The 22,511-nt window shown below is 42.7% G+C and overlaps 1 protein-coding gene across 4 annotated transcripts; it reads right to left on the bottom strand.

Annotated features, from left to right (window-relative positions):
• Position 1: 1 nt before the first annotated feature.
• sytl2b (synaptotagmin-like 2b) lies at positions 2-20,529 on the bottom strand. 4 transcript variants are annotated; one of them, XM_086125791.1, is made up of 19 exons: positions 20,326-20,529; positions 18,498-18,652; positions 15,117-15,274; positions 14,787-14,892; positions 13,377-13,425; positions 12,745-13,271; positions 11,477-11,634; positions 9,369-11,333; positions 7,379-7,492; positions 7,248-7,298; positions 7,076-7,167; positions 6,917-6,988; positions 5,964-6,133; positions 4,720-4,822; positions 4,446-4,607; positions 4,004-4,088; positions 3,091-3,187; positions 2,810-3,015; positions 2-1,731 (listed from the first exon to the last, which is right to left on the bottom strand). In XM_086125791.1, exons 2-19 carry the CDS (start codon positions 18,596-18,598, stop codon positions 1,583-1,585), a joined length of 4,365 nt encoding a protein of 1,454 aa, XP_085981917.1. In that variant the 5' UTR covers positions 18,599-18,652; positions 20,326-20,529; the 3' UTR covers positions 2-1,582. The 4 variants fall into 4 exon arrangements, with proteins under 4 accessions (XP_085981917.1, XP_085981919.1, XP_085981920.1 ...); XM_086125793.1 differs by lacking the exon at positions 6,917-6,988; XM_086125794.1 differs by lacking the exon at positions 9,369-11,333.
• Positions 20,530-22,511: the final 1,982 nt, after the last annotated feature.

The following is a 22,511-nucleotide window of genomic DNA, read 5'->3' as shown; positions in this document are numbered from 1 at the left end:
ATTAAAGTCACTTGAAGTTTTATTCATGTGGAAACAGTTCATCACATGCATGCAGTCAAAATGCAACCATTGAAGTGAAAATACTGCGATTGTAAAAAGTGTTTTGAAGAAATGCCAAGAGTGTCGAGTATTTTTAGTAAATTGCAAAAGGTTCTGAATTTCTGTTGCAGCTACAGCTGTTGTAAAATCGCCATATCAATATAGATGTATTGTATTATATATAGTCCATGCTTCACAGTAACCAATACATCTATCAGTATTCTAAAGCAATGTGTAGTCATGTTACAATGAGCTACAGAAGTTGGATAGCTTGTAAACAGGGCCGTAGCCAGGGAAAATATTAACCAAGCTCCAGAGGGGTTAAAGTACAAAGGTTTGAAACTTTATGATTATATTCCTTAATTATTTTTAAAAAAAAATATTCGATGAAGCTTTTGCCTAAAAATTAGTTATATTTAAAAAAAAAATGGGGAAATTATTCTAATGTACAATTTGTGTTCAATCTTCAAATAAAAGTAATATCCCACTTTTGTTTTCTTTCCTGTAAATTATTCTAACATAGGTTTTGTTCCTTTGAAAAATAAATGAATTACTCTTAGTGACGTACAACTTTTAAAAAAAAACATGTCATGTACAATTTATTTATTTTCACCAAATCTAAGTAGTGTACAACTTTTGCTAATTTTTTTCAACGTAATCTAATGTAAAACCTTTGTTTCTCGACTTGCAACTTGATTCTATGAGACAAACAACTTTTGGTTATTTTCTAAAATAAATAATTCCAAGTAACATACAACTTTTTAACCCCCCTCCCCTCTCCCAAATTATTCTATGAAGTGCACAAGTTTGGGTTGTTTTCCAAAAAACGATTTTCAGTAACATACACTTTTTATGGTTTATTCTATCTTGTGATGATTTTTACAAGCAAAACTTTTCTTGTTTCTTCGTACTGTATGTGGGTTTTTTTTTTAATCCCTTAAAATAATGGACAGTGTTAGGACAGAAAATCATGGTTTTCTAGTTTGGTTTATGTCTCCGTACTTGTGGTTGAAAGAAGCTTCAGGAGTCTTTGCTCTGCGGTGTCATGAAAGCAGAAGACATCCATCCAGAGTCGCGGTTACTACAACTTTTACAATGTGGACCGTATTTGTTTGCCGCTTTGCACAACCGTTTAGCCATTTGCATATACAAAAAGTGGGACTTCATCCCGGGCTACGGCCACGCTTGTAAAAAGCAAATTGTTGCTGAGTTGAAAGGATGCTTTCATGCAAGAGTTGCATCAGTGCGTGTCCAAGGTGAAAGTTGCAGTAATACACAGGCGACAATGACACATTCACTCAACGATTTAACGCGTGATCGATAAATGGGCCCCTTGTTGGTAGTGAATGACTTCAACACATTAAAATGAGGGAGTTGTGTTAGACATTTTTTTTAAGCTCCCTGGTTCTCGTTTGTTCATCTTTGGCCCCGTTGAAAAATGATCGAAAAAGAATCCCATCAAGAAGTCGTGATGGCTTTTGGCTTAAGGATTTTCAAATGTTACTTTTGAAAGCTGTATTGCAAGCAAAATGTCGACGTCAACTTATCTGAAGACCGTTTTGGCCGAGCTCATCATACGCAACGGCAACACGGCCTCTGCCCATTCATTGGGCGCCGCCGCCATGCGCGCCCAGAGCGCCACCTCCTCAGGAGTGGAGTCCATCCAGTCCACCGCCGAGCCGTAACTCCTTCCTGAAGAGAGATTGAATCTTTTTCACAATTCATACTGGAGGTGGTCACTAAAGACAATACTAACCACAAACTACGACTAGTATAAGTACTACTAGCGCCATTATTCCTTCTGTGACTGGGTAACAACAAATAACTATGTTAAGAATAAAAATAACTTCCAGAGGTGAACATTCCATCAACCCGTCACTGACGGATGCCCGTTTTTCTGACGAATGAGGACAAACTTCCAAAAAAAATGTTGGACGAAGCACTGATGGAGGTGAATTTTCGTCTGTGGGTGTGCCAACAGAGCTTTTAGTCCGTCACTAACGGACACCCATTTCACCGACGACCGATGGAAACACGCCCTTGACTGTCTGGCTTGTGTTTGTTCCAGGGGGTTAAAAACATGGACTTCCGAGTGCATGGTTAAAGGTCAATCCATCCATCCATTTTATCCTCACAAGGGTCGCGGAGGGTGCTGGAGCCTATTCCAGCCATCTTCGGGCAGTAGGCAGGAGACACCCTGAACTGGTTGCCAGCCAATTGCAGGGCACACAGATGAACAACCATCCGTGCTCCCACTCCCACTGCGGGACAATTTAGAGTGTTCAATCAGCCTGCCATGCATGTTTTTGGAATGTGGGAGGAAACCGGGGTACCCGGAGAAAACCCATGCAGGCCCGGGGAGAACATGCAAACTCCACACAGGAAGGCAGACGCCGGGATCAAACCCACGACCTCTGCACTGTGAGGTCGATGTGCTAACCACTGGGCCAACGGTCCGCCCTAAAGTAAATTTAGAAAATCTGAAATGAAATATTTTTATGTCACAAGTAATTCAACAAAATACCGTTTTAAAAAAGCATGAAAAAAATATTTGGTATTTCGTACATTCGACAAAGTAATTGTTTTCCTGAAATCTGACGCCATTTTGTCAGCATGGTAATAGCAAAATGTAGTTTCAGTTATTGTTCGTTTTTTTAGTTTTATTTCATTCACAAAATAGTTTTTCAATGTTAGTTTAAGTTCTCTCTGTAGTTTTTGTTCATCAAAATAACCTCGCCTCTAAGTACTCGACTGTGTTCAAGTGCAGTACCCGTGCCAGCTCCGAGCCTGAGTCCGCCCAGCAGGCTGCTGGCCAGCTTGTCCCGGTCCCAGACGCTGAGTTCCACGCAGGCCTCGGCGAGGTCCACTTCCCTGATGCCGTCGTAAACCATGGTGTGGTTGAACACGGGATCCGCCGTCCTCCTCAGCACGCGCGTCTTCTGACGACTCTTGCGGCTCGTGTCGGGCAGCACAAAGCTGGAAAGGGCGCCAGAAAGGAGTCAATACATTTGGACATCAGCGCTAAAGATTTCCAACTTGTGCAGTGCGTACCATTTCACGTAAGGGTCGATGGTGGCTCTGATTAAGGGCAGGCTCTTGCATTCTTTCACCCAGATATGAATCTCTCCTGTGGTGGGAGCGTCGTTAGCTAAAGCGAGAGAGGGAGACACTATTTGAACCCTTTCATGCACAAATAATGATAACCTGTAACCTGATAAGCTGTCCACTGTAGTAACCGGGGTTACTGTGATACTTATTTGGCCATTTTGTGCAGTAACAAGTAACTATTTTGTCAATCATGAACTTGATCAGGTTGCTATTTTTCATGTACAATTGACACCTTTAAATACACACTTTGCCACTTGCTGTCAACTGGAAATGAGATAACGTGCTTGCTGGAGGGTCAGATAACAACCGGTCACGGCTCATGTGGCGTCCGCACGCCAAGCCGTGATTGGTCGTTTCCTGAGTAAATGTGACGTCGTTGCCAGTCGACAGCATGTGGCAAAATGCTGAAAATGGCAAATTTTGGATGTCATGAGGCAATTTGAGAAGGGTTGGCAGATTGATCAGTTCCACCCATCACAGCGAACCGCTGATCAGACCCACCCACGACAAAAGAAAAGCCGCATTCCTCTCATCTCCTAAATCATCACTTTTCAGGACCTCCCACCCCCCAATTTTTTTTTTTTTTAGCCATTTAACAGTGCATCGTCAAAGATAGGTAGCTGTCGTAAACACTTCAGATTGGTCAATAATTTGTAAAAATAGCAGACCCACATGGGGGACCGAGCAATAGTATAGATGTGGAAAAAAAACTTGAAATTGACTAAATTTGGACATAGGACAATGTCATTTCCAGCAAGCAAGAGGGGGGGAAAAATCATGATAAAACCTAAATGGACGGGGGAAAAAAATCTGATGTCTCATTTTAACTTTACTTTTTATGATTATTTTATAATACCTTCACTGTGAATGACCTTGGGCAGGAAGCGTACAGCCACTCTAATCTCTCCTCGCCCACTTGAAGGCGTCAGAGTTCTTCTTGTCTAAAACAGAGGACAAAACAAGCACGAGGCTGCAAGATTCCTGAAAATTGTTGGAGCTATATTAAAAGATTTTCTATTTGTGACGTGTACTTTTGGGTCTCAACACAAGATCGCGCATAAGTACCGGAGAAGGGATCAACGTAAGACCCTGGTCATGAGCACCAAGCGGCTGAAGGGGACTGACTGCATATAGTTTGTTTGTTTTTTTAAACTGTGTTGTGACCATATGAGTGTAGACATTTTGAGTTAGCGTTCAGACCAGAAATAACAATTATTTAAAATAGTTCTTTTGAAATGGGCAACATTGCAGCTTCCACTGCGTCTGTGGATATACGTGTGCTTGTGTGTGCATTCTACCCTGGCTCTCAGCGGCAAGTCGTTCATGTGGGTGTGGTCAAAGTCCCACTTGGAGAGGTCCGTGTCCACCTCGCCCAAGAAGTTGTTTCGGCCAAACGTATCATGGTGCCACACAGAGAGAACCAGCGTCTGGGTCCTGAGATACTCGCTGCTCACGCGATACTGAAAAACCACGTGGGTGCAAATGAATGACAATAACAACAATAATGTGCTGTAGATATTAATACGCTGTGGAGATTAAATATAGGAAAAGTGCGTTTCTGTGTCCACTTACCCTGAGGATCTCATTGAAAGTCGGATTAAGTGTCTTTTTCTTGACAGATGTTTTCTTTTTGCCAAGGTGAATTTTGTCAGGAACAAGGTAACTTTTGACATAGCTGGGAAAAGCACACACGCACACAAATTTGGTTGGGAGCTAAAATTCTTTATCACATGAGGAATAGCAGCTGGCTACCATCAGGTATCTATGCCCCCCCCCCCCCCCCCATTTTGAGCTGCTGTAAAATATTCATTTTCACAGTTGAAAAATACTTGTTGTTTTTTTTGTTTTGTTTTTTAAAATATGTTTAATGTTTTTGAATTTTACTAAAAAAAAATATCTATCCATCCATACATTTTCTAATCCGCTTTATCCTCACAAGGGTCGGGGGCATGCTGGAGCCTATCCCAGCTGTCTTCGGGCAGTAGGCGGGGGACACCCTGACCTGGTTGCCAGACAATCGCAAGGCACACAGAGACGAGCAACCAGTTGCAATCACATTCACACCTAGGGCCAATTTACAGCGTTACATTAACCTGTCATGCATGTTTTTGGAATGCAGGAGGAAACCGCAGTACCCGGAGAAAACCCACCCAGGCATGGGGAGAACAGGCAAACTCCACGCAGGAAGGTCGGAGCCGAATCGAACCCTGCACCTCTGCACTGTCAGGCGGACGTGCTAAGCTGTCGACCATTGTGCCTCCCGAAAAAGTATTTAGTTTCAAATATACAGAATCGATGACAATTGGAAAATAGTTGGGCTGACGGAGTCCGACGTTGGCATATAATCAACTGCTTCAAACATGATTACACTTTAGAGAGCCAAAATCTAGAAAGTTCATAAGGAAGCTCTCTGGGTTTCCATTTAAACTCGTTGGTGATGTGACAACACATCAAGCGCTATTCTGTTGGCAAATGGGTTTAAAACTTAATTATATTGCCTCATGAAAGATAAAGGTTGTTTTTCATTTTACACTCAAATCCATCAAGACTCCAGTTTAATTTGCAACCTGGCCGCAGTGAAGACTTAATTTGGTTTCAGATGAGGATAAGAAATATCCAAACAAATGTGATTTTGTCTGGAATGCTGGTGGTTCATAGCTCATTTTGCCAGTTGCGAAATTGCACGACACCCACTGTTGAATACCGCTGTGGTTGGGACCAATCAAAAACAGCCATATACTGTACAACGTTGACCTTAGACTTCCGACTCCTGAGATAAGAGTCTATGTTAAAAATGCTTCCTCGACAGGACTCACGGGTCTGAGCGGCCTCTCTTGGGGTCAGCTGCCGCCAAGTCTCGGCACTGGGCCACAAAGATGTGGAACTCTCGGAGCTTTTGCACATAGTTGATGGAGAACTGGATGCTCCCTTGCACGTCCACGCTGCCAAAGTCACCGCTCTCCATGGTCATCACACTGCCGCTGAACTGCCAGCCAGCACACACAAGAGAATCTCAGCTCTCTGTATGTGACAATTTCATTTCAAGGGAAGACCAGTTTCAGACAAAATTTAAAAAAAAAAAGGGTCTGATGCAGACTGGGTGAAGTAACATAAGATCATATTTGCAACTAGTAGTGAGTTTGGGTTTTTTGGGTGAGTTTGCAGTTTCTGTTAGCAACAGTGAACTCTTAGACGTCTGCCCGTGAACATCACATTAGGAACTTGTCCCGTATTTTCCACTCTAAAAGGCGCACTGGATTATGAGGCGCACCTTCAATGAATGGCCTATTTTGTAGGGGTTTTTTTTCATACATTGGAGCGCACCGCGTTATAAGACGCAATCTACAATGCATCCACCAGATGGAGCTACGCTCAAGGAAACACCAACAGAACGATCAGATGTCAGTAAAACGTATTTAACAAAGCAGCGACACAGTTCACTTAACCAACAGCAAGTTATAACATTGACTGGTTAACATTGAACTCTCTTGCCGCTGCTCTATTTCCGTGTTCAATTGCGCAACACAATCGCCTTCAGTTTGGAACTCTGCGTTGTCAGCATGTCTCGAGCAAGGAGCAATTTTGGGGTCGAAATATTACCGGAACGACCATAAACAAGGAGCATCGGATTTTAAGGCGCGCTGTGAGCTTTTAAGAAAATGAAGGGCTTTTAGGTGCGCCTTTTAGTGTGGAAAATACGGTAAGTCGTGTAGCATTATAGCAAGCACAGTTAGTATAAGCGTTTCATGGAGCAGTGAGTGAGACGTACAGATGACACAGAGGCCAAGTCAAAGGAGGAGTCCATCGGGTGGAAAATGTCCTCGTAAATGGGGCTGTCATCCTGCAACATACACGTGGTACATCATGCATGGAGAGCCATGCATGCAGGGATGTGCAAGGAGCATGCCAACACCGCGCTTCTTTTTACCTCCCTCTGCAAGAACGAGGGGACAGACTTGCTCATCTTCTTTAGGTGCGCCTGGCCTAAAAACAAGCGAGAAGGAGGGAGCACCGTGGGACCTATGACACAGTAAAAAGGTAGAGCAAGGTGAGGAAATTAAACACAAGCCCTAAATATTTACGATATTTGAGATGGTTACCGTCACCGATTTGCCTCGTGTCAGTCTTCAGCTTTGGTCTTCTCTCTTGTCCTGTCAGAGAGGATTAAGTTATGCAAGTGTAATTAAAGGGAAGAAAAAAAAACAGTGAGGATGATGATGATGATGCTCACTTGGTGATAAAGATCCTGCCAGGTCCTCCATACTTTTAGCTAGCCCTTTAGGCCGGGCTTCTGCTCGCCGCAGTGCTTTCCTCACCGGGTTCTCCTCCTCATCATCATTTTTGCCTGGCAATGTTAAAAAGGGGGTGCAAATGTATGACTCGAAGCAGTGATTTCAAATATAGGACTAGCTTGATTCGATTGTACTTAGTTCACTGCCAGCTAGCTTGTTCACAGCAGTTGTTTCGACGGTGCACATATTGTTACGGGATTAGGTTAATGCAAAGAAGTCACTCATTTGGAAAAACTGAAACAAAATTCAAACTTGAAATGTATTCTCATAGTTTGAGTTCATCAATAGAGCAGTGCATCCCCGGGATCATAAGGACACTGCCCACCCGTTGATCATCCTCCAGAAAGCAGGTGAAGTGAATAATATTCGACTGCGTTATTAGGAATTGTCAGAGCGAGCGCGGATGAAGTCCTGTGCAGTTGCTTCGATCATACTGTACAAGTAATATCAAGAAATGACAACTGTGCTTAATGTTGTAAACCAACAGAGTGAAAGAAAGAAAATGTTAGCATTACTGGTGTGCCCGAAGAACTTTCCCAACCCTCAAGCCAAACATCAAAGACAAGAGACTAACCGTGGCAAACAAAGATAACACAGACACGGATACAGTAAAGTGCCTTGTGTTTGTTTAACAAATGTTTCACCAGAGATATTGTAGCTTCATTTTCATGACAAGTCAGTTTTCATATTGCTTCTCTTATGTTTTTGTCAATTAGAAGAGGGGGGAAAAAACGAATTGGAAGGCCAGATAGGATTTGTCAGAGAAGTACAGAGATGACACACACCAGTTCATCTGTGAGGCATGGTGGAGATCATGTCGTGACTTGGGCTTACATGGATGCTTCTGGAACGGGCACACCAGTCTTTATGGCGATGTAACTCACGATGGCTGTAGCAGAATGAGTTCTAAAGTCTACAAAACTGTTTTGTCTTGTCATTTACAGAAAAATGCATCTCATCGGAAGACTCTTCATCATGCAATAAAGACAATTACTCAAAACAATGCTACCAACACAACGGGGGATATATTTTGATTTTACATGTGGATGTTTTCAGTTAAAACATCCACAGTTACAAACTGATGCTCCCTTAACACATGCGTTCATCCAATATTGGCGGTGGTTGTGACCCGAAATTTTTTCGCTGACAGGAGAGGACTGGAGACTTTTGTTGTGTGGATCGACTTTTTTTTTTTTTTTAATTAAGTCCCTGTGATCACATCGCGATTATCTGAGCATGCAGCAAGACCAGTCCCACCGACAAGCCTAATTTGCATATTCATATGGGGCGTGGAGAGCGAGGAGTTTCCTACTCCAACGATTCTGCATCGATTGAGATATATGAGAGGAAACTGATTTGATTCATCCATACATACAGATTAATGCATCTGGATTTTTTTGTTGTGGGTGCATGCGACTTTTTCTGGATTTGGGTGGTATGCCGTTTTAATATGAAAGCCACCCAAGTCTTTGTGCATGAGGCACGTGGAAATGCATTTCAAATGAAGAATGCAACAGACTGGTGAAGTTAATTTGTCACAGGCTGGATGAAGTTCACACAAGTAAGGGTTATACAAATATTAAATCTCATTCATTTCAAATCCATCTAATAATGTCCGTTCCCATACTTTTGCTCACTTGAAAAGTGGGCGGCGTCTAACAAAAGGTGCTCCACCCTGAGGTGTTTAAAACCTCGACATGCAAATACCATGAAATAAAAGCTGAACCTCTGAACTGCTCTCTCATATTCATCTTTTAATCTGACACCTAAATGTCTTCAGTACACAAAAAAAAACCCCAAAGGGATCGTCCTCGCCGTTCCAATACTTTTGGAAGAGACTGCACGTGCCTTGTCATTGACAGATGCTTTCCTTTGACAGGACTTGATAAAATAAGCAGAATAGAACACGGATCGATGGATATCGCTTACATTTAAAAATGTTCCTCGAGTTGGACCAGGATTCGGACGTGCTGGTTATAGGTGACTCGGGATCAGCATCTGTGCTGCTGTTATTTATCGACGCGTGGGGCGGACTCATTCTGGTGCTCTGATTGAATCTTCGCTCCTCTGAGCCTGTTGGAGTGCTGGTCCTCATAGGCCCATCAAAACCTTCAAAAGCTTCCTCCTCTGGTGGCAGGGTACCCGGCTCATTGGCCAGCCCCAAGTAGTGGCTGTAGTCTTGGGGCACGAAGGCCCTCGCGAGGGGGGTCTTTGGTCCATCCGAGGCCCGCTTGATGCTCTGAGCGCGATCGCCGCTCTGCTTCCTGCTTTGGGAGTTGACGGGGCTGACATGGATCTTCAGCGTCGGTTCTTCCGGATCAACGAGTGCGAACATGCTGGCGGCTCGACGCAAAGACCTACCGCGACTGCTGGAATGGCTGAAACTGTCCTTTCTTTTCCTGGGAGAACGAGCTTCCTTAGTTGGAGTTGGTGGTGGTCTTGCGTCCTTTTCTTGCCTGCTTGAGTCTTTCAAGGTCTTTTTAGGTTCTTTCGGCAGGTTCTTTTTGTTGTCGTTGACTGCAACATGAGTTGTTTCAACGGGAGACAAGTGGCGTGGCTCGGGCTCAGAATCATGTAACTCTTGAGGTTGTGGCGGAGTATTGACTTGTCTTTTGAGGGCTTTGGGCTTTGAGTCTGTGGTGGCGTCATCCCAGAACTCTAGCAGACTGCTAAACTGTGCCCGGCTCCTGCCAAGTGTGGGCGACATTTTATCTATTCTCTGATTTAGAGGCAGACCAGTCAAATCACCTCTATTGGAGTCTTCCCCATCACTGCCTGAATTGTTGGCAATGGCCCGCAAGTCAAACTCTGATTTTGTGAACCTCTTGTTCAGCTTTGCGCCCCGCATCCCTTTGGGTTTACTACCATTCAACGAGGGCTTGCTTGCCTCCTGCTCCCAGAAAAATTTGAGCTGCTTGATCTTCGCTGCTGTGCTTTCTTGCCGAGGATGGTTTTGTCTTTTGGGGGAATGAGGACTATCTGCGTCTCTAGTTTTGGGTGACTGTGCATGGTCTTCGCTGGAATTCCCGGGTGTTGTGCAGATGTTCTCTCCATCGTTTCCACAAGTCTTGAGGTCTGGAAAATTGCGGCTTCGAGACAAATGGATCTTCTCTGACTGTGGACTTGGGAGATCTATGGACTGGTGAAGCGTTTCTGGTTGACCTAAAGAGACCTGGGACTCTGGACTAGACCACAGAGTTGATTTTGGCGCTAGTTGCTCAACAAATAAAAGCTCAACATCTGAACCTTTTCTCTCCGCTACTTGGGGATGAGCAGTCATACTATCAGGGTTCCCCAAGTCAAAACTCTCCAACTCTTGGTCATGTTTCAATCCCACATGCTGACTTCCATTCACCACATTTGCAACGTAGGTTACCTTGTCATCGAATACGCCACAATGAATGTTTGGCGTCTTCTCGTTTCCTTCCCTTGTCACGGCGTTGTCTCCGGGTGTTGTGGATGTCATGGTTTGGGGGTATTTGTTAGTGTTCTCCCCAAATGATTTCATTTCAGAGGTGTCGTGGCTTTCTCCGTCAACATTTTTCGCATCGATCAACATCTCATTGGCCGGTCCTTCTGACTGACCTGTCGTCATTTCAACTGATTCCTTCTCCCGAATACTTGCAACATCTTTCTTTAAGATCTTCTCGCTTCCCAGCACATGCGTCTCACGGTTTCTGTCCGGGTTCCTTGAGACCTCTGGCCGAATTTTTCCGTTCAGCCAATCGCTGCTGTCAGTGCTGCGGTTAAACCAGTCGAGCACTTTTGAGATGGAATCCTCGTCGTTGCCTGTGGGACTGGAGATCTGCGTGGTCAACTTGAATGAGCGTTTCTGTTGAGATCTCTTCTGATGGGAGGGCTCAATAAAGTTGATGTCATAGGATATTGGAGGGTCTAAAAGTAAAGAAAATAACCCGTAAGAGGAACATGAGCTCTAGTAGGAAGGTAGCATCTGCCTTTCCCTAACACAGGCTGCAAGTCTTAAGAGACAACACATTTTCGTTCATTGACTACTGACCGCACAGATCAAGACTTACCGGCAGTTCTTTGCCATTCTGGCTCCTTCACCGAAGATATCACACTGCTGCCAATCACTGGATCAGAATCCTGCATTCTTCCTGCGGTTAGATACTCTCGGTGGGTGGAACTGTCTTCGATGATCTGTGCCGTGTCTCCGTCAAGTAATGCGTCACCTCTAGTACATGTGATGAATAAATTAATAGTTTTTTTAGAGCCAAATGTACAATGGTATTTAAAAATCTAAACATAAGTCTGCGCTAGCAACAGGTGTGATAATAATAATAATAATAATAATAATAGATTTTATTTATAAGCGCCTTTCAAGACACCCAAGGACACTTTACAATAACAAAAAATACAAAACAATACGGGTTGAGCAGCGGCAGCCAAAACGCGACCAATAACCATCAGGACTTTAGCCAAACGGAAGACAGAAGCGAGTCCGTTCCACAAAGGGTGCAATAGCAGCAGCAAATGTTAGTTTTCAGTAACTTTACACACATTTTACATGTGGACAGATTCAATTAGATGCTGTCTTGTTGCAAACAAGGGTTGTAATGTATTAGCATCATGGAAAAGAATAACTTCTTATTGTGGAATTTTTTTATCCCACTGAATAAATGCATTTGAATTAAAGGTTGGATGTTCCTATTTTATCTATTCTTTTAAATTTTGATCTGATACTTTTTAGAAGAAAAAAAAAATTCTTACAAAGTAGAAGTTAAAGAAAACATCTTTACCAGTGGGACATGGACATTATGTCATGCTACATTGGCTGCCCACTCATCAAATGTGAAATGACACAATGTGTAAATCTTTTCTGTCTTTTGTAAGCTTGTAAGAGTTCTGCAAATGTGCCTCTGAGTGGGTCATTCGGAATTTTCTCTCTGTGATCCACCATCTTCAAGCAACGGTCAGACTACACGGTCGCACTATCATGTCAAATTCAAAAGGTAAGCAGAGCTGCAGTGCGAGCACAGATTAGCATTCGCCAAAGGCGTTGTCAGTGTTCGCTTCGGATAAAAAGCACTCAAATATTTCGCAAGGTCATCGACGCGAGGCAGGTGGCATTCACGATTTGGCGATGTGTCCACTGCAAGCGCCACATGCACAGATCTGCTACACTAAATGTCAAGTGTAATTCAGCAGCTTCGTGGTGAAGTGCTGACTCCATGAGTGAAAATACAGTGGATTCTTTTACGATCTTATGAGTGCTGAATTTCTTTTCCACACTCAGGGCCCGTAGAAGCGCTTGCTGGGTCATAATAGGGAGGTTTGCACTTACCTGTCAGCTGTAACCAAAGATGGCTTTCTGCCTCCCTCCAGACTGGAATGAGATAAAACCTGAGAACCGTCACATAGGAGCTGCTGAGGAATCTCCGTAGAAGCAGACGAGTGGGCCGAGCCAGCGACTTCACCCATGGATCGGGTTGAGCTTCCATTTGAGCCCTGATTGAGGCTTCGTCTCAGGGCGGGCAGGAACCCGACCGAAACCAACTGAGGGTCCGGGGCTGTGCCGCTGCTGCCCGACACGCTTGAGGTTCGTTTCGAGATGCATGTCCTCTTTTTGGGGATGGGTCTGAACCCTGCAGAGGAGCCCTCAGATGTCATGGAGGTCCCCGATGTTTGACTGCTCCCACCGTGTTGCTGACGCTTTGGGGGGGAGGTAGCCTCTAAGGAAGGGGAAATACCATTTGGAAACATTGCGTTGGGATTTGTATCACTGAATAATTTTTGCTCGGCTGTCTCAGAGAGCCCTTCGGCTGGCTCCACTACAATGAGGGAAGGCCGATTGAAAGGGTTGTGTCTTGTCTGGAAGGCAAAACAAACACAGTAGGACCAACAAGAAAATTACTGTCGAAAACATCCTGACGCACAAGGAGCAAATGTTTATTTTTCCAAAACAAACATGCCTACCATTCTTGGAGAATGGACTGCTGACGTCAAATCGTCTTTCTTTGCATTACTGCAGAGAAAATAAAATAAATATATTAACTATGAACAAGAAATCACAGAAAATTGACTTTAAAATAAGCAGTTAGGTCTCTGGCGTAGATGTCCAACCACCATGTGACTTGGAAAAGCACACGCCTGGCTACGGTACATCATGATGGTCCCCATAGATGAAAGTGCATATAAGAGACCTGTGTGAGAGGATTGTCTCAAGGGTACTGATTTTATTTCTACTTTAAAGACCCTAATGAGGTTAGTCATCGGTAGATGGAAGAAGTTTGAGAAACCACCAGGACTCTTCTGAGTACAAGGCTGAAAAAAAAAAAAAAAGTCAAATATTTCCTGAGTCAAGAAAGCACAATGAAAGATCTCTTGGAAGTGAACCCAAGAAGTCAACTTCCCCTCCAAAAGATTTCACAAAGAATTAATAAACTTTATCCAGTTTAGATCCAACCAAAAATAATCACAATGTCAGAAAACATCCCATTCCCTTTCATGGAAGTCCAAGTGCCAAAATGAGCAGCCATTTCTCCTTCAGGGGCAATGACGCAAAGAGTTTTATTGCATTAAACACTTTGCTTAACACGCACACCACAGGAGAACACTGGAACTCATGGACTTAAAGTACAGTATTCAGAGCACCCGTGCAGGCTACCGGCTTCGTAAAAAGTCACATATTCCTTCTTGGCGCACCTTTGTTTACATGCGGCAAGTCACAAGACAAACACACACGGACACATTACCACACACAGGTAGTGTGGGGGAAGCTTCAAGCAGAGGAATTATTCTTTGTTTGAGACTTTAAGAGATTTCCATATGGAAAAACTAAATTGTTACATTACGAGGAAAAAACAGTAGTGTGTTGAAAAAGAGCTGCAGTAGTAGTAGTAGTAATGTTTCTTTTTGGAGAGAAAGTTTTACTGTTACAGGGGGAAAAAAAATATTAGTCAAATCATTTTGTTCCCAGAATAAAGTCATGCTCTTTTGAGACAAGTTCACACTTTGACGGGAAAAATTTTGGAATCCTACAAAAAAAAAAAAAAAAAAAAAAGTTGTATTGTTTTGATCGTTAAGTTGAAAGAATAAAAGGCCTAGTTGTTTTTTGTTTGTTTTTTAACAGTAAAAATGTCATATTAAAACAAAAAAAAAAGAGGTGACAATGACAAAAGTTATATATATATATATATATATATATTAAAAAGACATCAAAATCTTCACACAATGGATTTGAATGTTCCTATTAAAATGACCACTTTCTCCGCTCAATTCCAAGTTTTGACTCCTATCGATTCCGCGTTAGCAACCCATGACCAGGAAAACTAATATTTGTGTCGACTGTTGTCAAAGTGTAAATTCAAAGAAGAGGAAGTGTACTTTAATTCCAGTGGCATGTCCAAACATCTGGCAGGTTTCTGTGGCACCTCCACATCACAACTCTGACTGCTGGCTGCTCTCAGTCTTTCCGATCTATAAGATCCCTCTGCAACAGGACGAAAACATATGAAGCCTCTTAGGGATTATCAGACACACTTCAGGGTGAGGGAGTCTTGCCATCTTCTCTATGTCCAACTATTCGCAATATCCACTCGATGCATCCTCCTCATCCACAGGGTGCATTGAATTATTTCCATAATTTTTTTTTTTTGAAGACAAATACGAGGAAAAAAAACCTAGATGTTTTGAGGTGCATCTACCTGCACCTACCTGAAGCGCTCCTCTGCTTCATGGAGGCCAGGATGATTTCGGAGCCATGGATCTTGTCCATATGTCTGCGAGACTTGGCTTCGTAGAACCACTGGCCTGTCAGGTACTTCAACTTGGAGTCTGATGATGAACCTTGGCTCAGGATGCTCTCCAGCTTCCTGGTGGTGGCGGCGGGAGAATACTTGAATTCATGCAATATCAATTTCAATGATACATAGCACAGAGAATATTAATATATACACACACACACAAGATAATGAATGACATGTTTTTGGTCATGTCATCACATACGAGTATAGTGACAACATAAGAACAGATTTGGAAAGCCTTTGTGGAGACCTTTAAGATGAGGTGTGGATGGGTGGCACTTGATTTTTGGGCGGGGGTTTTTTTTCTTTTTTTGTGGAGCATGGTGAGATTTCCAAGCAAAAACAGCAACAACAACAATTTTTTTATAGTCGGAATCATCATACGTTGGTGACAAGATCATTACAGAATTTGGAAGCCCTCATAAGAGACCTTTCGTATGTCTTATGACTCCCTGTGGTTCTGTAAGCTTGTTATCGGTCAACTTGTTGTAGTTTCATTTCAAGCCAATGGAATTTTAGTTTGGTCACTACACCGCCATCTGAGAACACAACGACAACATGACAGATCTGAAAAGCCTCCATCAAAACCTTTAATCCTTTTATGCACCCCGTCACCCGATAACACGATAAGATGTCCACTGTAGTAACCGCTGGCCCTGAAAGGGTTAATATGGGTTAAGACTCAATGTGGTTTGTTGCCATTCTTTTTAGCTTAGGTTGAAAATTCTTTGAACAATTATTTTCCGAACTCTACCGATGAAATATTCACCAAGACAATCTGAGAAAATTTGCAAAGTGTAGGGGAGGGGGGGGGGGGGGGGGGGAACACTTCTGCACTGTGCTCTAGTCGTTTGTCGCAGATACCCGACACTAAACTTTAAACTTTCTACGAAGCCGCTTTTTCCCCCCACGAGCAACAATGCTACGTGCCGACAGAAATGTGATGTGTTCAATAAGAATCAGCACATGATCGGGATGGGGGAAAGAGGCAAACATCTCCATCGAGTGGAAATCGAATCAACAAAAGACGGTGTCATGTGATGAAAAGGCAGGGCAATTATTATGGGATGTTGTCATAATCCTCTTACACGCACGCACGCACACTGGCCAGCCGACTCCACTTAAATCCTGATGAAGAGCATATTGTCTGCTCGCATTCTTCACCGATGCTTGTCTTAAAAATGCTTTCAAGTTGGGCGCTTGATGAACTTTGAACCCCATTTGGAGTGAAAAACATTCCAAGGCCACAACATTAGGTACACATGCACGGATCCAATGCTGGATCAAACTTGACCTAGAGTTTTAACCCTTTCAGGGACAGCGGTTACTACAGTGGACAGCTGATCATGTTATCAGGTTACAGGGTGCACGAAAGGGTTGATTACCATAACAATTTACCATTCATAATCTATTAGAAATATGCTTCTTAAAGTCACTTTTGTCATGCATATCACTCATTTCCGCAAGCATTAAAGGATAAACTATTTTTCTTTGTTTTTTTTTTTAAATTCAGTTCTCCAAAATGGGAGAACATGGTGTAAAATTTCTCAGCAATTAAATTCCAAAAGTAAAACTTATATTCAGTTGTTGTCAAACGTCTTACACCAAGTAGCCCCCCACCCCCCCCAAAAAAAAGAATGCTCGGATCTCAAGAGTTCCACCATAGTGACCTAAAAACGACTGGAAACCGAACTTCTGATCAAAAACATTTACAGTTCTCAAATTAACACTGTGATTAAATATAGGAAAATGTAAACCTGTACTGTAATAATGATACGGTTGAAATGTGTTGCACACCAGTTTAATAAATTCTTCATAAATAAACATTTAAAAACAGTTAAAAAAAAATATTTCATGGAAATATTTTCGTCTTTAAAGTGAAACACAGTTCTTTGATCGTGGAGGCCCAATTGGGTCCATTAAGGCAGTGGTTCTTAAACTGGGGTCCCCGGTCGCCTGGGGCGACCCCAGTTTGAGAACCATCGCAAAAAAAAAAAAAGATTCCAATAAAAAGTGTACTTAATACATGTGCTGTATTGGATTTGAAAAAATGTTAACCTACTGTACCATTTTGCACAGTTTGAACATGTAATTCAGTGATTCTTTCCCGTATTACTTGAGGGAGCCACGGGCCACGCCTTGACAATCACTGATTGAGCTTGACAACACACAGAGCAAAAGAAAGCTAAAAAACAAACAAACACACAATCTCAAGAAATTGACAATTTAAGAAACAAGCCAAATGAATTTGAACATAGAAATTAGGAGGTGTCAAACTGAACAGCATTTTCCGACACATTTAAAGGGGAAGTCAACTCCAAAATGTTCTTGACAATACGATCTTCAATGTGCCCCAACTCCAGTAGTCTAAACAGTGCATTGTGATTACTATTACATTTGCAAAATTTGATTTAAGCAGCAAAATCCGTCCTTTTCCAATCCATCTCAGGGGGTGGCCATTTTGCCACTTGCTGTCGACAGAAAATGATATCACAGTTGCTCAGGGCTCAGGTAACGACCAATCGTGGCTCAGCTTGCAAACGTTACATGACTAAACGCAGAAAAACGGGTGAGCTGTGATTGCTCGTTACCAGAGTCCTTCGGCACAGCGATGCCATTTTCAGTCGACACCAAGTAGCAAAATGTCCGACCCTTGAGATGGATAAAAATGGGCAGATTTTGTTGCTTGATTCATATTCCACAAACACAATTGTAGTCATGTTGCCGTGTTTAGACTAGCCTGAGTGCATTTAACATATTGTTGTAAAGAACATTTTTGACTTGACTTTCTCCTTAATCTGTATAAGATTTATTCTTTGAATTGAACTACTGGGGAAAAAAAAAAAAGACTTTTCTCCCAAATTCTGAAATTTGAGATGCACTTAACAGAAGCTTGCATTCAAAATGAGTCAACCTAAATGAAAGTTTGATAACTCATTTAAACAGATAGACAAGCATTTGTTGTGCTTGGCTTTTTCAGTTGTACTTGTTTTACTCTAAATCTGGCACCAGAAAGCAGGTGTACCTAATCCTCTGGCCAGTGCACGGGTGCTTTGCCACCTCCCCCTTAGCTGTGACTGGTTATTAAAGGCAATGTTTGACATTCTTGCGTGTACCAGACCGTGAGCCCATGTGTTCATGAACGGAATTCTTCATGTCACATTCCCAGCCACCACCTTATTATCGTGTTAGTCTATCCCAGGGGTCTTGAACAAAAGGCTGGCGGGCCGTGAAAAGCTCAAAAAGGAAGGTTCCAAAAGCATCCTAATGCTGGAAGTATATGATGATGAACCTGATTCTCTGCTCCTCTGCCTGCTTGAGTTGGGCGTCCCTCCTCAGCACTGTCATAATGACGCCATGCTCCTCCTCCGTCAGGAAGCTCAGGTCGATCATCCTTCCGTGTTGTCCTTCTCTCCCTCCGACAGTGGGAGACAGATTGGAAAACACCTGGAGAAGCACGGGCAGAGAAGTTGATAAGACGTGTGTTTGGACTCTTTTTCGTTTTGTGTATTTTCAGGTTTTGCCGTTACATTCCCCTTTTGCAAGCGCTTTCTGTTCACGTTTCATTTTCCTGGCTTTTTTTCGCCAGCAATTTCTGGTTGTACTTTGTCTGACCTTCGGGTTTTTTTCCTTAAATATTTTTGTAACAGGCTTGATTTGTATCTACGTTTGTGGGACCCAATCACCATTTAGTTCATCCACGAACTGTGTCAACCAGAAACATTTTGCAACGGTCACTTAATTTGATTTCTTCAGCAAACATGTCAACTTACTAACATGTCACACATTAAAATGTGCTTTGATTTCTTCATTCATTTGTATTTCTTTGGCTGATAAGCAATCAATGATATCATTGACATTTGAGCTTTTTCAACAATTTTAAGCAGCCCTAGATGAAACCAAGAACAGTGAACAAGCACAGCACACTTCCAGTTCTTCTAGTACATGACAAATGAGGCTTTTGTGAAGAGCTGCCAGCCACTAAATGTACTTGCTAACTTACCCCTCATGCCGATTTGCAAGCCAGGTAAATTGCAGATGAATTTCAAACATACCAAAATGTCAACGTTGACACTCAGACTGAAGTTTCAGTGCAAGTGTAATTGAACATTATTTTTGTATTTTTTCCACAGTGAACACAAATGAGGAAAAAGAGCTTTTGCGTGTGTGTGTGTGTGTGTGTGTGTGTGTGTTTCTACATTCTGACACAAAAGCCTTCTCGCTCCGGTGAATCTATTGGTGTATTTCTATTTCATTTATCCATGCCTGGCTGCGGATAGAGCCCGGTTAGGAGCTTTTTCAAATATTTGCACTGACAAGAACATTTGAATATGTCATTTCAGGCAAGATATGGTGGAGTGCACAAAGAGGTGTCAGAAAGACAGATATGAAAAGGATATTTGTTGAAGAAAGGAAATGAAATAGATAACTGAGAAACAAAATTTGTTAGAATATTTCATAATCTTTAACCAAAACGTTTCTTTATATTGTGTTGATTGTATTTTAAATTGGCTAAATAAAGATAATTGTATAACACATTTTAAAAACTATTTTGTTGTTTGCTTCTTTCCTGAAGATATCCAATTCATTAAATTTAGGCAAATAAAAAAAAGACATAATAGAAAAATATTTTGTCTACATGAATACAAAATAAAATGAATTTTAAATCAATCTTTATGACTATTTGTATTTAGTCAATATACTCACGTAAGTCACAACGTAAGATCCAATACAGGAGCTGTGTCCTAATTTTTAAATCCTGCCTCCACAAGGACTAAGCTAATTTTTCATTTAGGATTATTAATTTTATATAATAGTTAAATACTTTTTAGTAACGTTTTATGGGTTTTTATCATTTATGAAAACGTTTACATTAATAGACTTAAATATTCTGAAATTCCTTTATTGGTTCACTTGGCACTTGCTACCCAATTAGCTGTGTCGTAAATGTTACATTTACAATGACAATAATACCCACTTTCGTATTAAGGCGTAATTTAACAATATTAATTGTTTTGGTGCCCTATGAGGAACAGCGCTGCCTCATACTGAAAGCAGTTTCTAATATTTTGGTTAGGAACAGCTCTGAGTGCACTGTAAATATTGAATATGTCTCCTACCTTGAAGCTTTGGTTTGCCTCTTGGGAGTGCAAAAACGTAGTTCAGCCACCGCTGATCCGCCGCTTCTGCTTGGATGAACTCAAAACCTTGAGTGTGCAGCTAAGAGAAGGGGCAGGACTCACTCGAGATGGGTTGGACCAACGTGAACATGTGCAGGCAGACCACCTCCTCACTCAAGCACAAGTGTGGCTTGCAGCTTGTAACGGCTCATTTAAAAAAAAAATAAATTGCGATCAAATCGTGTACCTGTTGTAATATCACTTGGTGGCCTGGAGGTGTCGTCCGTGTTTACCAAAAGGGCGTGTAAAACACCTTCACCTGTTTGGCAACTTTTTCAGTTGGGTTGTTGCCCAACCATCCGCACTCACACTCACACGTAGGGACAATTTAGAGTGTTCCATTAACCTGCCATGCATGTTTTTGGAATGTGGGAGGAAACTGGAGTACCCAGAGAAAACCCACGCAGGCCCGGGGAGAACATGCAAACTCCACACAGGAAGGCTGGAGCCGGAATTGAATCCTGCACCTCTGCACTGTGATGCCGACGCGCTAAGTAGTCAACTACCGGGCAGTGGCGGTTCTGGGGGGCGGGGGGGGGGGGCAACGGGGGCCAGTGCCCCTGTAGCACCGATTCTGGCCCCCTCCGAGCGCAGATTACGCAGTCGTGCCGAGTCGCCGACGCGAAAGTTGGAACCAAAGTGCGTGATTTAACATTCTAGTCGGACCCTTTAGTGCGCTGCGCCATTTAAAAATGAGCGGGAAAATGAGAAGCAGTCCGCAGAGAAGGAAATTACCACGACACGAGTGCTATTTGCGCGTGTGTGTGTGTGCACGCGCGTGTGTGTGTAACTTTTTTAGTCTCCCTTTTTATTTTAATTTTTATTTAACAGGATCAATATATAAGACATTGCCTTTTAAAATTTGGATAATGATATGCATGTAAAACATCTAGCTTCAGTGTATTTGCAATTTTTGTCCCCGGCAGGCTGGTACCATATCATCCCCTGGCTTGAATATTCTCAACAGACGTACTGTTACGCTTGCAGACATTTTAGCCCTCCTAATAATAATAATAATACATTTTATTTATAAGCGCCTTTCAAGACACCCAAGTCTGAAGAAATAAAAAGTCTAATAAGATTTCGAATCTGTCTTTTTAGCCCTGGGTTGAATGTGCCCCCCCCCCATCAAAACCCCTGGCCCCAGCCCGGCCCCCTCAGTGAAATTGATCCAGAACCGCCCCTGCTACCGGGCCGTCAATTTGCAAATTATTTTCGGAACCTTTCAGCATTAATGGTGCCTTCATAGATGTGCAACTTCCCCATGCCATTGGCACTAACACAGGCCTATCCCATCACATTTTGCGTCCACAACAGTCCGGGTGGTTTTTTTCCCCTCTTTGGACAGAAGACACGACACCCACAATTGGGGGGAGAGAAAAAAAATTGTGGACTCATCAGACCAAACAACACGTTTCCACTTCGCATCATCCACTCATTTTCCGATCCACTTTATCCTCACAAGGGACACGGGGGGTTGATGGAGCCTATCCGAGCCGTCTCCGGGTAGTAGGCGGGGGACACCCTGAATCGGTTGCCAGCCAGTTGTAAGGCACACAGAGATGAACAACCATCCGCACTCATACTCAAACCTAGAGACAATATGGAGTGTTCAATCAGCCTGCCATGCTTGTTTTTGGAATGCGTGAGGGAACCAGAGAACCCGGAGAAGACCCACGCAGGTCCGGGGAGAACATGCAAACTCCACACAGGGAGGCCGAAGCGGGGATTGAACCCACAACCTCTGCACTGTGAGGTTGCTGCGCTAACCAGGACCACTTTGCATCAGTCCATCTTAAATGAGCTCGCGCCCAGAGAGGGCGGCGTTTCCGGGTGTTGTTGAGAAATGGCTTTTGCTTTGAATAGTAGCGTTTTGAGTTATGCTTAAGGATGAAGCGCCAAACTGTATTTACTCACAGTGGTTTTCTGAAGTTTTCCTGAGCTCAGGTGGCGATATACTTTATACAGTGATGTCGGTGCCATCTGATGGGACGAAGTTCACGGGCATTCAGTGTTGGTTTTCGGCCTTGACGCTTACATGCAGTGATTTCTCCAGATTCTCTGAACCTATGATAATGAATCGTAGAAAATGAAATCCCTACATTCCCTTGCAATTGTACGTTAAG

This window comes from Hippocampus guttulatus, chromosome 12, assembly GCF_054856545.1.
Source record: "Hippocampus guttulatus isolate MCC_2025c chromosome 12, RoL_Hgut_1.0, whole genome shotgun sequence".
Classification (NCBI taxonomy): Eukaryota; Metazoa; Chordata; class Actinopteri; order Syngnathiformes; family Syngnathidae; genus Hippocampus; species Hippocampus guttulatus.
This window is presented reverse-complemented; position numbering and strand designations above follow the sequence as displayed.